Source organism: Clupea harengus, chromosome 20 (assembly GCF_900700415.2).
Source record: "Clupea harengus chromosome 20, Ch_v2.0.2, whole genome shotgun sequence".
Lineage (NCBI taxonomy): Eukaryota > Metazoa > Chordata > Actinopteri > Clupeiformes > Clupeidae > Clupea > Clupea harengus.
Window position 1 is genome coordinate 18,047,118 of NC_045171.1, and position 16,653 is coordinate 18,063,770.

At 45.9% G+C, this 16,653-nt stretch overlaps 1 protein-coding gene across 1 annotated transcript in view; it reads left to right on the forward strand.

The window, feature by feature from the left end:
* Positions 1-16,653, forward strand: part of LOC105906218 (teneurin-1-like) — a 135,957-nt gene that overhangs the window by 13,495 nt on the left and 105,809 nt on the right. The window contains exons 3-4 of the mRNA XM_042702805.1: positions 6,326-6,484; positions 14,580-14,836. Of these exons, the coding sequence (XP_042558739.1) occupies positions 6,326-6,484; positions 14,580-14,836 (416 nt within the window). The remainder of the gene's footprint in view (positions 1-6,325; positions 6,485-14,579; positions 14,837-16,653) is intronic.

Genomic DNA, 16,653 nt, shown 5'->3' on the forward strand with positions numbered 1-16,653 from the left:
GCTCTTTGGCCTTTCTGTCCCTTCTGGCCCTGGGCACTGCTGAAGGCCAGCCAGCTCGTTCCCCTGCTTTGGCAGACGAAGATGCTCTCTTCCCCGCGCTCTCCCGTCGGCCATACAGCGCCCCAGTGTTCACCCAACCAGCATTAATTACCCGTGCTAAATTACCCACAATCCTCTGCATTGAGACATCAACAAAACGCTGTGTCATCTCCTATGAGACGGCCCCACTTAGTACCGGGTGGGGCTGCTGGATGTGTATAGTGCTGTAGAAATATGAATAATACAGTATGAAATGTGTAGCTCATAAGCAAGGGAGCCACTCTATAATTTGTTGATCCTATATCACTAATATATTATTACGATCAGTGATTTAATGTGTGACGTGTGCTTTTATGTTTGTCTGGGGGTTGGGGGTGAGGTGGGGTGAGATGGACCTTTGAGACTTTGAAGTGTTAAAGGATTCGAGACGACTCTGTTTTTTCTGTCGGTTGGTTGCAGCTGCTGGGATTTCTCCTCTGGCTGCCTGGTCTTTTGATGCGAGCCGTAAAAGGAGGTGGGGTGGGGAGGGCACATGCTGAGTGAGGGGATGGGGTGCAGGCGTGGGGAGGTGGGGAGGTGGGGAGGTGGGGGGTTTCCTTACATGGAGCAGGCCGGCGCTCGGCCCCTCCACAGCAGGCTTTAAAGAGTCCCAACCTTTATCGCCTCCATCATAATGAAGCAGCCCCAGAAATATTACCCAGCGCTGCGCATGGGGGGATGACTCAACATTTCAAGCCCTCTCTCTCTCTCTCTCTCTCTGTGTGTCTCTCTTTCCTTCTCATCTCATCTCTCTCTTTCTGCTTCTCTCACCCTCTCTCTCTCTCTCTCTCTCTCTGTGTTTCTCTCTTTCCTTCTCATCTCATCTCTCTCTTTCTGCTTCTCTCTCTCTGTGTCCCTCTCTTTCCTTCTCATCCTATCTCTCTCTTTCTCTTCCGTGTATCTTTCCTTCCTTCTCATTCTCTCTTTCTATATCTTTATCGTGCCCCTCTCTCTTTCTATCAGTATTTCTCTCTCTCCGACACTTTCTCTCTCTGAGCTCTCTCTCTCTCTGTATCTCTCTCTGTATCTCACTCTTTCACTTCTGTATCTCTCTCTTTGTCTGTCTGTATCTCTCTCTCTCTGACTTTCTCTTTCTGTCACTCTCTGCCTCACCTACCCTCTGACTCTTAAAACCTCTCTCTCTCTCTCTCTCTCGGCATCAGTCTGTCTTTCTTGCTAGTCTGTCTTTCTTTTTCTCTCTCAGATTCCCGACTCTCTCTTGGTCATTCTCTCCTTTCTCTACTCCCTCTAGTCCTTGTCTATCTCACTTTTTGTCCCTTCCTTTTTTTATTTGTATTTTTTTTTGGGTCGATTTCTGCCTTTCTCTGTGCCCTTATCTAGTGCTTTTCCGAGACCTCTTTCATTTACTCTCACCGCTCTTGCTCATACGACCCCCCCCTCCTCGTTCTCCGTACGGCACCCCCTGTCGCTCCCTGTCTCTCCCAGTGTATGTTTGTATAATATTGAAAGGTCACTGTAGCTGTCCAGCTGACGGCAGGTCCTCACAAACACACACACACACACACACACACACATACACACATACACACAGAAACACAGAAACACAGAAACACAGAGGCATACGCACACACAAACTCTCTAAACTCTCTTTTTCTCTCTCTCACACACACACAAAGACTCGAACACACGTATACACACACACGCACTCTCTCTTTCATAAACACACACACAAAGACTCTTCCTCAGACAAATACACGCACACATGTGCATTCACATATACACATACGCACGCAGACGCAGACACACACACGCAGACACACACACATCTCTCACACACAAATGCACACACACATATACAATATCTCTCTCTCTCTCTCTCTCTCTCTCTCTCACACACACACACACACACACACACACACACACACACACACACACACATTAGCAGTGAGGGCAGCAGGCTCTCCCCCCTCCACGTCCCTGTCAGGCCTGACAGCAGCACTGCTACAATGCTTTTCAAGGAAGTGGCTGGAAGGGGGGAGCGAGGCAGGAAGAATAGCCCCGTCCTCCAGCCTTCCCACCAGTCAGATGAGCAGTGGGCAGGCAGGGGAGACGGCACAGTGCAGCCGTGATGGGTGTCCTCTGTGCCCTGCTGATGGAAGCCCATTCGTGCCTGATGGCTCTGTCATCCCGGTGCAAAGGCTGATTAAGTTGCTCTGGTAGCCGAGCGGAGGAGGCTGGGGGGGGGGGGGGGGGGGGGGGGGGGGGGGGCTGTAGAAGAAGGAATGGATGGGTGAATGGATCAATCAATCAATGAATGAGTGACTGGGTACTCCATATGTAGATCAGAGCAGTAAAAGTTAAAAAGGTGCCTTAATTTATGGGCTTGTTTGTTTGCTCAGATCCTCCACTGCTAATTTGCTGCGAATGAACGGTGAATTAAATGTGAATTGTAAATGCAAGGGGAGTGAGGATAATGATCAGGTTTATTTTGACTTAATGCGCCAAGATTGATCTGCGAATGAAAATTAAATTCACTGATTCCTTTCGAGGGGAGCCCTTGGCATCTGTTTTGCAAGCTACCTCACAGTTGGTGTCAATCAATATATATACTTTTCAACCATTTTTTGGTGTAAATTGGTTGTTTTTCCAAGGCTAATGGAGTTGTACTAGGGGAGGGTGAAGAAAGCATATTTAAAAAGCTGAAGTGCCACTCGTGCTGGCTCGTCTTATCAATAAGCTTGTTTTTCTCTCATTTGACATCCTGCAACACTTCAACACAACACCCTCCCCCCTTCCTCCCTTCCAACCCCCCTACCCCTTACCTGAGACTGGCCTAAGCCTAGCCAGCCGTCTCTAACCTGACTCCCGGAGAATGCTTCAAATACGATTTCATCTGCAGCGAAAATCTAATCAACTGTCACCCTGTCCCCCTCAGCAATCATTTCAAGTTCAATCCGAATAAGCACTGGGAGAGAGAGAGAGAGAGAGAGAAAGAGAGAGAGAAAGAGAGAGTGAGAGATTCTGCTGACAAACAAGCTGTGAGTGCAGGGTGAATACACCACCTCCCTTTGCACCAGACTTTAGCTCCAGGCAAATACACTGTCTTTTTTTGGGCAGTTCTTCTTTTTTGCACGTCTTTTATTTATTTATCTATCTATCTATCTATCTATTTATTTATTTATTTATTTATTTATTTATTTATTTATTTCTGCTACTGTGGAGTGATAAAGACCACTAGGGCACATTACTCCCTGTAACAGCTGTCTTTAAATGTTAACTGCTGATTTCTTTCCACGCAGACCCACAAATTTAGCCACAATCACTCAGGAGGGGCCAATGATGTTTGCCTCCCCTCCCCCCACCACCCAGTCACCCCTACCCCTCAACTGTCACCCCCTCACCTTACCCCTTGGTGATGTCAGCAGGCTGGTGGACAGGCCGCTGGCTGGTGGCATCAGGAGACCTTGCTGGGGAATAATAATAAAAAGAATAAAAAAAAACAATGACTAGTGGAAAGAGCTTGAAACACACACACACACACACACACACACACACACAGGGAGAGAGAGCCTCGTTTTCCCCCTGCTAGAGACAATCCCTCCTCCTTGAGTTAATCCTCCTTCCAGGAGCGCTGAAGTGACTGTTTCACAGGGCGTCGCCGGCGCGTGGCCCTCCTAAGGTCACCGGCACCGGAGGAGAAGAAAGATGATGAGGTTGAGCGCGAGGCACGGCGGCGTTTAGCCGAGGGTGCTGGCCTCCCAGCGGAGGTAAATTGGGGTTAGTCACGCCGTAAATGTGCCGTTAAAAAAAAAAAAAAAGAAAAGAGGAAGAGGGATGAAGGTGTAAGGAAGCATTAAGGTTTGAGTCTCTGGGAAAGGACAGGGCAAACACAGGAGAGCACCTCGTGTTAATGAAGCCGGTTAGCCCGCGCGCGTCTGTGTAATGACAGAGCGTCTGGCCAATACTAAGGCACAGCAGGGCCAGAGAAGAGATGTCTGATCCTGAGAGAGTCAAGAGAGTGTCCCTGGTGATTGTTAATTGATTGAGACGGATAACGGGTAATTGATGTATTGATTGATTGTAATTGATCTGCATTGTTCTATGGAGAGAGAATAGAAAGGCCAGTGCAGGGTTATTGTTTTTGGTTCTTTTCTCCCTCCTCGGCGCTCCCATAAATATGTTGAAAGGGGAAGTGGCCAGTCTTGTTTTTTTGGGTGCCTGAAGGAGTTTTACAATTGGGGCAAGGTGTTTATGAGGACCTGCTTGGCACCGGCAAACAATGATGTTGAGCAAAGCGGGAAAAAAAAGGCACACGGCACAATGACACATTTACGAGGTGGGCCACATCACCGTAAAAGCCCTGCAGACCCAGAATGCACTGTGAGGGAGCGTGTAGAATTACAGGCCCCAAATTATAGGCCTCTTGTACTTCCAACCATTTCCGCTGTGCTGAGGTCTCGGTAAATGCTAAGTTTTGAGCACTAAGTGTATTATATTTTGCGATTATTTTTAGCTGTTTCTCTTATTTCATCTGGTCCCTGTGCATCTGGGTCATACAAAGGTTACACACACACACACACACACACACACACACACACACTCCCACAGACAGTCAGACACATTTAAGTCTCAGGCAAGTGTGGTAAGACTTTCGACTTTTTTCTCCCTGTTGCAAAAGTACCTTCTCCATCCTCCGCCTCAGTTCTAATTACTGAAGACAAATAAACCATCAGAGGGAAGAGGCAGTACGGAGCGGCCCGTGAGTGCACACAGCGGTTCTCCGCTTCGCGACATTCCTATCCCCATTCCTCCCCACAGATTTCCATACAGTAATGCACATCTCCTGCGCGTCTCCTTCCTCCAGCGCAAGGGCTGCCCGATAAAAAAAAAAACTCCACTCCAATTCTCTGAGCTCATCACACATTTACCATATTTTCAAAGAAAGATAATTTTTCACCACTGAAGTTTAAAAGCAGATGCAAATTGGTTTGAACTACTTTGAGTTTTTAATTAGGTATTCCTCTTCTGCTGGGACCAGAGTGTCTGCATTTCTTAGCAGGCTTTGTGCTGCGGTGGTGTCACATGTGCTTTCTACAGACAGGAGAAAGACGTTTTAAAGGCTTTGATGTGCTCGTGAAACTTCATCTTGATCTAAATACAAGGCTAATGCAGGAGGGTCCGCTCGCCCGCAAACTCCACGGGCCTTTCAAATACATTCATCTCACTGCCATTCTGCTGCTAACTCAGTTGGGGTGGTGGTTTTCTGGTGGATTGGAAATAAAAATGAAATTATTATTTTATTATTATTATTATTAATGATGAGAGATGTCCTTATTATAAATAATGATAATAATAATAATATTAGTAGTAGTAGTAGTAGGAGATGTTGCCGTGTTGTTGTTGTAGCACTATTATTATAAGTAATTGTAGTAGTAGTTTTACTTTTTTAGTTTTTAATGTTTGATTATCTTTTAATTTATTCCTTGGCAAACAACCATGGCAACTGTAAACCTGGGCTTGTTGATTGATTGTGCTCGCATTGCTACACAATAGGAGAGTAATCTAAAGTGTCCTTCCTGTTTTCTCAATGAACACCCCAAGCTTATCAGCCCTCTCTGAGACAAGCACTACTCTTTGAGACAGCAGGTGCTTATCGTTATTATTTTAATTAAGCAATTGTCTTGATTATTTCTGTGGTAAAACATTTTTTTTTTTTGTAAGTGAGAGGAGTGCTTCACAAGCTCTTTGTTGTTTGAAAGGTCCGTGTGGATTTAGACTTCTTAGCTGCTTTGAAAGGATCATTAGGCGTGCTTAAAAGACAGAGTTACCAGTGAAATGTGTGCATACGGTCAAGCTCAGAAGATCTCACTTAATTGCTTATCTCCGTTTTAGCATAATGTAATAAGCATATCATCTGTGTGAGGTATTTAGATGAGGTAATAACAAAACAATAAAAAATGTTAAAATGGCTGTTTTTTGCAAATCAGCAGAGTTATTTGAGCTGCTATCCTGCCGCCTATGTACTGTGCATGCACTATGCAGGTTTGTGTGGGCCTACGACTTTCTTTGGAGGCTATGCACAACATGAATATTATGCATTTTGACCTATTTTCTAACCTAAACTACTTCTCACATTTGTATTCATCTGTGTGTGTGTGTGTGTGTCCATTTCTGTGTCTGTGTGTCTGTTCGTATGCATGTGTGTGTGTGTGTGTGTGTGTGTGTGTGTGTGTGTGTGTGTGTGTGTGTGTTCTTGTGTACTTATTTTTCTCTCTCTCCTCCTCAGCGGTGCATTTGTTCGGCCTGACCTGGCACCTGCGGCCCGCTGACCCGCAGCTGTATGAGAACGGGGTGAGCAAACTGAACCGGCCCCCAGACACCAGCGTCACCACCCTGCCCCCTCTGGAGGGCCTCGGCCCGGACAAGATCCCCCGCGTGAAAGGAGGTAAGCAAGGAGGACTCCTGTCAGAACGCTAGTTGGCTAGTTAGCAGTTAAGACACGGGCTGCACTCAGTATTTTTTGCAGTCTCTTACAGCCACAAGCCAAGATATACAGTGGCTTGCAAAAGTGCTCGACCCCCACTGAACGTCATCACCATTTTCACAATTACAAAAGATACTCACACATATTTTACCAATCTGTATTATTGCAAACATTTGAGCTCCAGCATATTTCCAAAGGCAATGTAAGTCATTTGTTTGCTATCATTAAAAACAAATGAATCAATTAAAAACGTTTACATTTTAAATTAATTCAATTAATTAAAAATAAATAAATAAAGAACTTAGATAGCCAGGTCCACCTCCAAATGTGCCAAATGACATTGAAGACACTATTTCTTTTGTGATTGGCTGAGTCACCATTCAATGTTTGCCATAGTATGTCTGTATTTTTGTCGAGACACGTATAAAGCAGATCTGGTTAAGAAGTTTAAACTATACACGGTCTGTAAATGGTACGCTACCCAATCAACATTTCTACCAGACTGAATTGACAAAAATAAACGTATTATTTCATTGTGGGAAGTGGTATAAACTTGATTAATTCTGTGGTTAAATCACATCGTTATCATGTCTATCACGTCCTTTTACCACTCTCAGTAATTACCATGACAGCTCTGATGTTTCATGCTATGGCAGCTTATTAAGTTGTTACATGGTCTGTAATTGGATCTGGCATTAGAAGTGCTGTCATGACAACATGCTAGCTCACAAGCAAATTATATGAGCGGACATTGACTGTTATGACAATCGGTGACAGGCTAGAGCATCTTCCTTGACATGTGTGGAACATAGCCATGCCAAGCTTGTCATTGCAGGTCCGAGTGAAGTGTAACCCAGCCCTTTTTATTTGATGGTTGAGAGGAAGGTCACTGTCTTATATCTCTCAGGCTTCCGTTAGACTTTCATGCTTGAATTGCTTCTTGCAGATATAAACGTTTACCTTTGATACAAGAGGACCCTATATATTTTGTTGTTGTTTCCGTGGTGACCGCCTGAGAGTTGTTTACTTCTTGTTTGGTCTATCTTTCCTCCCCTCCTGCTCACATTGAACTTGGTCTGCAATTGAGCGTCCAACGTATGATTTCCCCGCCAAAACACGCGCGGACCCAGCATCAGTCTCCGTTGTGTGGACGGGCATAATGTGTCTCATTTGATCTCCCCTCATAGGCACATTAGAATTGGGAGATAACGCCCACTGTCTCCTTACTCCTTTCAAATGATGCCTTAAAAGACCCTATTTATGACGCCAAATTCTCCCCTGTCATCCGCAGAGAAATGAATGTATCTAATCCAACCTGGCTTCCAGATTCGGTGTCAGTGGGTTTCAATTATCACTTTATCACAGTATGAGTGTGTGTGTGTAAAGTGTGTGTATGTGCGTGCGTGCGTGTGTGTGTGTGTATGAATGTATGTATGTATGTATGTACAGCTTACATATATGTGTGTGTATATTCATATATATATATATATATATATATATATATCAGTTGTCAAGGTTTCTAGACACCAGCAATGCTGGTATGTTTTCTTTTCAGTCACATTTTTTTTCACAAGAGTTATGTTTGTTTTCAGTGATTATCAGGGATAGGTGAATAGAAAAGTTACTTTCATCTGTGCCTACTCTGTGCAAAGAGGAAAAGAAAAAAAAGAACAATGTTATTATTAGACATTTGGAGATTCATTTCACCAGGCTCCTAACAAATTCAGTGACTCATCTATTAGATTAAGGCTCCCTCTCCTCTCCCCTGCGTTCTGTAACCGGGGCAGTGATGAATATTGTATTAGGACGGAGCACTTTAAAATCAGGAGATTGCATCGGAAATGATTACAAATTCATTAGGACGTTAGTGTAATTGCTTAATCTTGTTACCATTTACTTTACGTGCCTCGAATGTAGCAGTAGAGGAGCGACGGAAGCTCTCCGCCTGCCAGGGCCGTGACAACCTTAGTAGGGTTTGCATCTCTCGGTTCAGTCAGGACCACTCTGGTCTGGTACAGTAGCCATTTATTAGAGCTAAGCACACGAAGAAGGAATGGCACTGTTTAAGAGAACTTCCTTCGGTCATGGGGCCACTGTGGTGGGTGTTGGTGAATCGGCTGATTGTCAGCTCATGGCTGAGAAGTTGGGAGACTACTGTGGCCTGCCTAAACTAACGCTGTGCTTGATAAAAACTCCCAGAATGCTGTTCTGTTCAGGCTTAGGCACCGCTCGTAGTCAAATGTGAGACAGAGAGAGAGAAAGAGACAGAGAGAGAGACAGAGACAGAGACAGATAAAGAGACAGATAAAGAGACAGAGAAAGAGACAGAGAGAGAGACAGAGAGGGAAGTATGCTGGAGGCGAAATAAGACACGGACTCACTGCTGCAGCACATTCGTGGTTTAATGAGTGGATGACGTGCAGGGTCTTGATGCTGATTTTCTATGAAAACAGCGCTAGTCCAATGCACAAAGCTGGGTAACCGCGTAGCGACGACGCTAACAGCTTGCGTCAAAAGCCTAACACCAAAGCTTTATGTGCTACACACGTGTTAGCATCAGACGCATCCTCAACAGGCCTACTGCGTCTCTCCAGCAGACAGATACACTAATCCTTACGATTGCCGCGTAGAAAAGGAATTGAAAAAAAAAAAGAAGAAAAAAAAAACTTACGAGGGTGGGATTAACAGAATTTATAATGTCACATCCACTGAATCTCAGACAGGGTGTCAAATTAAAGACACCAGGTACACGTTGCACAGGTCCTGGGATGACAGGGCGTTAATCCGCTCGGCTGTAGATGACAGTATTAAAGTTGCAGGCAGCCCTGCAGGAGAGACAGCCTGTCAGGTGGAGTTAAGATCAACCCCGCCCGCATCTCAGCACCGCCTCTCCCGTCCTCTACCTAAAAGAGCCTCGGACGACTAAAACGAGTCGCCCGGCTCTGTTTGAAAATGCCCCCGCTGAGGAAGGCGAATGCATCCCACGTCATCCGAGGATTGCTGTCGTGTCTTTCTTCCTGTTTTTCTTCCCTTTTCCTTTTCTTCTTCTTTCCTCTCTTTTTTGCGTTTCTTTATTTTTCTTCTCTCTCTCTCTCTCTCCCGGATTTTGCCTTGAGTCACCGACGTGATTGGAATTCTCTGTGAGAGTCGATGACTGGTTTATAATTACACGTGGCAAAGTGAATCACTCGGCGCGCTTTTCAGGAGCTTGGTGCGTCACTGTAGCAGAAATGTCATGATTCTGACTGTTTTTGACAGTTTCAGTGTGTGTCGCTGTGTGTGTCTCTCTGTGTGTGTGGGATTGTGTGTGTATGTGTCTGTGTCGGGTGTCCGTGTCAGTTTCTGTGTGTCTAAGTGTGTGTTTGTGTGTGTGTGTGGGTTGGTTTGTGTGTGTGTGTGTCTCAACGTGTGTGTCTATCTGTACCAGTGTGTGGGCAGAGCAGGCACACAATGACGTGATGCGCACACATGCTAATGAGTGACTGTTCAATTAAAAAGCAGGCATGTGCTGGGCACCCTCCACTGAGCCATCGAGAACATGCTGAAGTCTTCACGGACATTAAAGCCCTTTTAATTAGCACCCCATTAATTCCCATTCACCCCACTGATAAGCAACCTTTGGCTTTAATGAATAGGTTCCCAGATCCGAGCTTGCACAAGAGCACATGAAAGCACTCCTGCGTGCGCCAGTGGTATCAGGCCTCGTTCCTCTCACCCTGCAGGCTAGAAGCATCAAGAGAGAGCCTCCATTTACATCAAGCCGTGGTAGAGATAGTGTCAGTGTCAACTACATATGGCTCTGTTTTCTTGTTGGGTGACAAGACTGCGTTGCGGATTTCTGATAACTAATTTTGTCATACTGACTTTGGCATATTGATTACAGTTGTTATTTATCTTGTTTGTGCGAGTGTGCGCGCGCGCGTGTGTGTGTGTATGTGTGTGTGTGTGTTCATGAGACAGAGGGAAAGAGAGAGTTTGTGTGCGTGTAAGGTTGTGTGTGTGTCTGTGTGTGTAGATGTTTCCAAAAAGGTGAGGGGATAAGACACACACACACACACACACACAAAGATTTTTTTAAAGAGCGCATCAATATGCAGCATAGGCCCCTCTCCAGGCTGCCTCTGATTGACTGACTGCTCTGTGTAGCATCACTGCTATTGATCGGGTCGTGTTGCGATACAGTCTCCGGGAATCTCCCCCTCCACAGGGGGTCCCAGCACTCATCTTTTAAAGTGACAACACCACCCCTCCTCCACCTCAGCAATACAGCTCATCGCATCCAGACACACACACACAAGCGCCTCCATATACACATACCCCTCCATCTTTGTGTTTCTTTGAAGGCGCACGTGCATACACATACACGCTGAAGCAGATGCATATTGTCTCCCTGTCTCACACACACACACGCACACACACACACACACACACACACACACACACACACACACCCACACACACACACACGCACAACAATGGAAATTAGAGCCTTTATTGCCATGCCTTGGAGGGCTTTATGTGTGACAAAGTGAATTTATTACAAGGAGGCGAGTCCTTGAATAAAATCCCAACCATATATAGGGATGGAAATCAATGCAGCAGCACAACACCCTTCCAGCCGGGAGAACGTGTGCACCATGAAGGGGTTAACATTAGGCTATAAATAGCCTCTCGGGCCAACAGAATTATCTCCTCTCTGACTTTAGCTGACATTAATTTGACAATAAAACGGGGAGGGCGGGCTGCAATCTTATTAAGCTACCTGTTCAAAAAATCCTTTAATTGAATTCCCTTAATTATAGTGACCTGCTCTACAGTGATATTTTTATTCCACCTTAGGCGAGTTCATTTGGAAAACCATTAAAATCCGTCTGTGTCAATCTGGTCAGAGTTTTGTTCTCTCTCTAACTCTCTCTCTCTCTCTCTCTCTTTCACTCTGTCTTTCCCTCTTCTTCTTTTCTCTGTTGTTCGTTATGCCACGTCGAGTGTGGACCTCCGTGCTCTCCTGCTGTCACATTAAAAGCCTTGTCCTGTTTTTCCCTGGTTCGTTTAGGGTTTGAGCCATACTAACATTAATTGAAAAGACAGTTTAGTTCCTTTGAAAATAGATTACAGGTGTAATTGTTTTATGTGTGTAACCCTGGGGCTGTGGCAAATTAATCAGGAGCCATGTCAGAAGTACCGTGCTGTCTCGGCCCCTTTCATTTTTCTCTCTGTTTTTTTAATCGTTGAAATTAATGCTCGCCAGACACTAATATACTGGACTGACTGTGGAGAGAGAGAGAGAGATAGAGAGAGGAGAGACAGAGGAAGAGAGAGGAGAGACAGAGGAAGAGAGAGGTTTTTGGATGTGTGTGTGTGTGTGTGTGTGTGACCAGCAAGCTGTCACATCCTGTCTCTGCCCTCTTTAGACGTTAGCCTGGGGCAGGGTCCAGTACCAAGGAAGCTAAAAGCCACATTAGCTAGTTTCATCGCTCACTTAGGATCTGGGAGTTTTCTCACCTTAAAGCTCCTACCAGTTTGTCTCCATTGCAGAGTGTCCTGAAATCTGTCTTCAAAAGACAAAAGAAAACCACATAGCTTATGGGTAGAGGACCAACCTGTTGAATATCTAGTTCCTCTCAGTTCTTTTTAGTTCTTCAGTTCATAACTAATATCAAAACAAAACTACAGCTCTTTTGGCATTCTGGACTACTCCTGAACACCAGACCAGCTCGCATGTGCCTCATCCATTTGTGGCTTTGCGAGGGCCATGGGTCGGGAGCAGATGTGAGGGTGTTAGTGGCGGCGTGATGGATGTGGAGAGAGAGGCGAGGCCTCCAGCGGTGTGCGGTGAGAGGGAGCCGCGGTGCCCTGATCCCCTGAGTTTGACTGATGGCTGTAATCTTTGACTCAGGGGGAGTCCTGTGCGACCCCATTGTTCTCTGATTGCAGTGGAGGCTTTTGAGATTATTGCGTTGCACACTTCCAGACGAGGCACGACTCTCTCTCTCCCCCTCTCTATCCCTCTATCTCTCTCTCTCTCTCTCGCTCCTATTCACTCTCTTCCATTCTCTCGATGTCTCTCTCTTCTCCTGTCCTGCTCTTTCTCCCTCCCTCTCTCTTTCTCCCTCCATCTCTCTTCAACACAACAACCCGTCTCATTCGTACAGAAGTAATAATGCCGGAGATGCTGGTGTGTATTTTTCTCCATTTCCTTGCTTTTTTCCAAGGACTTTTACGGCAAAAGAAAAAACGCAATCAAAATCCATTGCAGAAGCTTGCAGAAGATTTCCATAGAAATCAGCCTCTCTCTCTCTCTCTCCCTCTCCCTCTCTCTCTATCTAGTCACGCGGTGATTGTGAATGGATCTCTGCTGATGACACAGATTACTCGCTGCTGCTTCTGCGTAAAACCATTGCCTTTGAAGAAGCCCTATCACAGAGTGGGTTTTATGGCCCTTCCCTCATACACACACCACCTTATTATCAGTCATACTAATTGACATTTACGGCCCGCTCTGTTTACGGGTCGGAGTGAAAGAACCTGTATCTGTTTCAGCATCCTGGGCAGTAGGAGAAGCAATATGGAATGGGTTGGGTATTTCACCTCATCAGGATTGAGAACGTGATCCATACTAGGAGGTGGGGGGTGGTGGTGGGGGGGGGGGGGGGGGGGATGGATACGTTTATCCCCATTTAGCCCTTCAGAGGTACAGCTCAATTAGGCAGTTGGGACAGACAAATGTGGTTAGAGCTCAGAGCGGTTTGGCTGCAGCCTGATGTGACCTGACAGCCGTAGCCAAAGGTGCACTGAGGGCATGGCAGTCAGGACTCTATTAATAGCAGGATGGGGAGGAAGAGTCCAGATTCAGGTGCGTTTGCGTTTCTGTCATTCTTTAGAGTATTTTTTTTTTTTTTTTTTTTCTTACATAAGGAAGGAAAGGAGAGAGGAGAGAGAAAGACATGTTAGACAGAAAGGAGAGAGAGAGAGAGAGAGAGAGAGAGAGAGAGAGAGAGCACGTTTTTACTTTTTGTATGTGGTTGAACATACACACACTCACCAGGGCCCTTCATTCTGCTCCAGAGGACGAGCATGGCGAGGAGAAAAGAGCTCTCTCTCTTTCTCTCGCTGTCTTTCTCTCCCTGTCTTTCTCTTGCTGTCTCCCACCCTTTCTCCGCTGGCACACTCCACAATTAATCACCACTTCCTCCCCATGACTCAACCTCTCTCAATAATTTGTAGTAAGAAAAGCTTTAGGCATTATAGATTGGAAATAAACAGTGTCATTCATAAATCACGCCTCAGCCTTGGCCCTACCTTTGTGTAAGAGACGACGGATGAAAGAAAACCCCACAAAAAACAACTAGAAAGAGGAGGAGACGACGGGATGTCACAGGCAGCTCCGTGGTAGTTAAGGGAGTCGGCTGTGGAGGGATATATTTCACAGCAAAACAGGGGCCACACTAAAGGAGGCTGGGAAGGTTAAGCTCACTAAGACATAATGGGGGCTGGAGCTGGAGATAAATCCAGGGTGTCTCCCAGAGTGCATCGTGTTTTTTTGTTGTTTTTTTTTTTTTTTTTCACTGGCACCCCCCAACCCCACCCCACACCCCCCCACCCAATGCTTTTGAAAAGGACACAAAGAGAGAGCAGCCAACCAGTTCATCTAAGCTTTTAATTACCTGCTTCTGTAAATGTGCTCCTGACAAGCTCTGGCAGGATGGAATGGTGCTCGTTATGAGGGAGATTCATAGGACCGTGGCCTTATAAAAATGTGTCTGCCATTGTGTGTGTGAGTGTGTGTGTGTCTGTGTGTATGTGTGTATGTGTGTGTGTGTGTGTGTGTGAGTGTGTGTGTGTGTGTGTGTGTGTGTGTGTGTGTGTGTGTGTGTGTGTGTAGGTGTGTGTGTACGGGCACTGGTATTCACATTCTGGAACATTCACATTCTGGCAATAAACTACTCACATGTGTGGAGAGGGTTGGTTGTGGAGGTTATTGTGAACAGGTCTGTGAATGTGTGTGTGTGTTTCTGAGTATGTGTGTGTGTTTATATGTGTGTTTAAATTAAATCCTTAAATTATTTGACACGTATATGTGTGTTTGTGCGTGTGTGTATCCCCCCTGCAGAGAAGTTTCAGCGTGGCCGAGCCATAGACCGGGGTGAGGTGGACATCGGCGCTCAGGTGACTCAGGTGATCCCGCCCAGCCTCTTCTGGAGGTTCCACCTGACCATCCACCACCCCACCTACGTCAAGTTCAACCTCTCCCTGTCACGAGAAGCCCTCCTGGGGGTGTATGGCAGAAGGAACCTCCCGCCCACACACACCCAGGTAAGATGCACCCCACCTACGCCAAAGTTCAAAGTCCTCCCTCTAGCACGCGCAGGTACGCTCCGTCCTTCCTCTGCCTCTAACTAGCTATCTCCACATCCTCCGCTCTTACAAAAGCTGTGGAAAAGTTCCCTAACGTGGGAAGACACCACAGAGAACAGAAAAAAACAAAAGACCAACCATGCAAAGAGAGCGTTGCTTTGACTCAGGTTCAGGTTCCCCAGGGGGAACTCTTCCACCAACACTCCAGATACCTTTGGATGGAACACGGTGAGGCCCCCCACACAGAACTGCTCATGTTCCTTTTTTTATTTCATTTCAAATAAACTTTCTTCTTTCTTTCGTTCGGTTTGTCTTTATTTATTTGTTCCTTCCCCTCTGCCTCTATCTGATCCTCTGCTTTATGTTGGCGATGATGAAAGTGACGAGTTGCATGACTGGCTAATGAGTTGTTTGCTAACCTCGTTTTCAATTAGGATCCCTTGGCGCACATTTACCCTTCAGTTGGGCGAACGAGCTCCTTTTTTCCCTTAATTATGGGCTGTCGCACTGAATTACTTAAACTGTTATTTGCCAAACATTTGCGAGACGGCAGACGGTTTGTTTTCAAATCGCCCCATCCGAGGAGCCCATTTATCCTGCGCTCAATCTCTCAGTAATGGCAGAGATGGCCTGGGTGCTGGTGCTCCATTAATTAAATAGTTGTATCATTGTCTGTGTGCATGTGTATGTGTGTGTGTGTGTGTGTGTGTGTGTTTGTGTGTGTGTGTGTATGTTTGTTTTGCATTGTGCATGTGCGTGGGTGAATGTTTGTTTTCTGGTTCTGCATTGTGTGTGTGTTTGTGTGTTTGTGTGTTTATGTCTGTGTGTCATTGTCTTCATGTGCTTTTAATGTTTTAAAAGCTTGTGTGTACTTTATGTTGTGTGTGTGTGTGAGTTTGTGTGTGCTTGTGTTTTTCTGTTTGTGTGTGTGTGTGTGTGTATGTGTGTGTGTCTGTGCATCCCTGCCTTCAGTGACATTGAGTAATACGTGGCCACAGGCTTTGGCTGACATGGGCAGACATATGCTGCTCTTGACCAGGCCGCTTGGAACAAGCAGCCTGCTGTTGCATGGACGGCAGGTCAACAGACCGGTCGCCCCGGGTTACGCTGCCCACCCCCCCTAACACACATACACACACACACACACACACACACGCTCTACACCCTGCCCTGTAACCACCTTCACCCACGTGTCACTGATTCGTCTGTTTCAAAAATTTACTAATTTAAAAAAAGAGAAATGACACAAGGGTGAGATGCCCTCTTGCATTGTGATCATGTCAAGTAGACCTGCGAGCTCTTCTGTGACGGGGTCTAATTGGATGTTATTTGACATTAATGTGGCAGTCATTCTCACACCCAAAAGCACTTTATCCTTGTGGAAGGATATCTCTGCTGGTAGAAGACAAAAGACGGGAAAAATAATACAATGTCTTTTTTTATTCCCGCGGAAGACTGTAAATGAGACATCTGCTCTTGCTAAAGATCCTGAATATTGAGTTTATTTGAATAAATTGACAGCCTTCTGTAACTTTATTTGCCCCGCCTGCTTGGCCTCTGGAGGTAGCTGGTGCCACGGCGCGTATCGAGGCTGATGCTATTTTGGCAGCGGGATGTGAAGTCATTTGGGGGAGTTTGCTTCCACTCTTGGGTCAGCGTGGGATGTGGGTGTGAGTCACCCCCCACCTGGGGCATTTTAGGGTGTAGTGCGGTTTTCAATCATCTGCACAGTCGCCAACTGAAGGCTCTGTGAGTTCAAGGAGAAGAGCATGAGA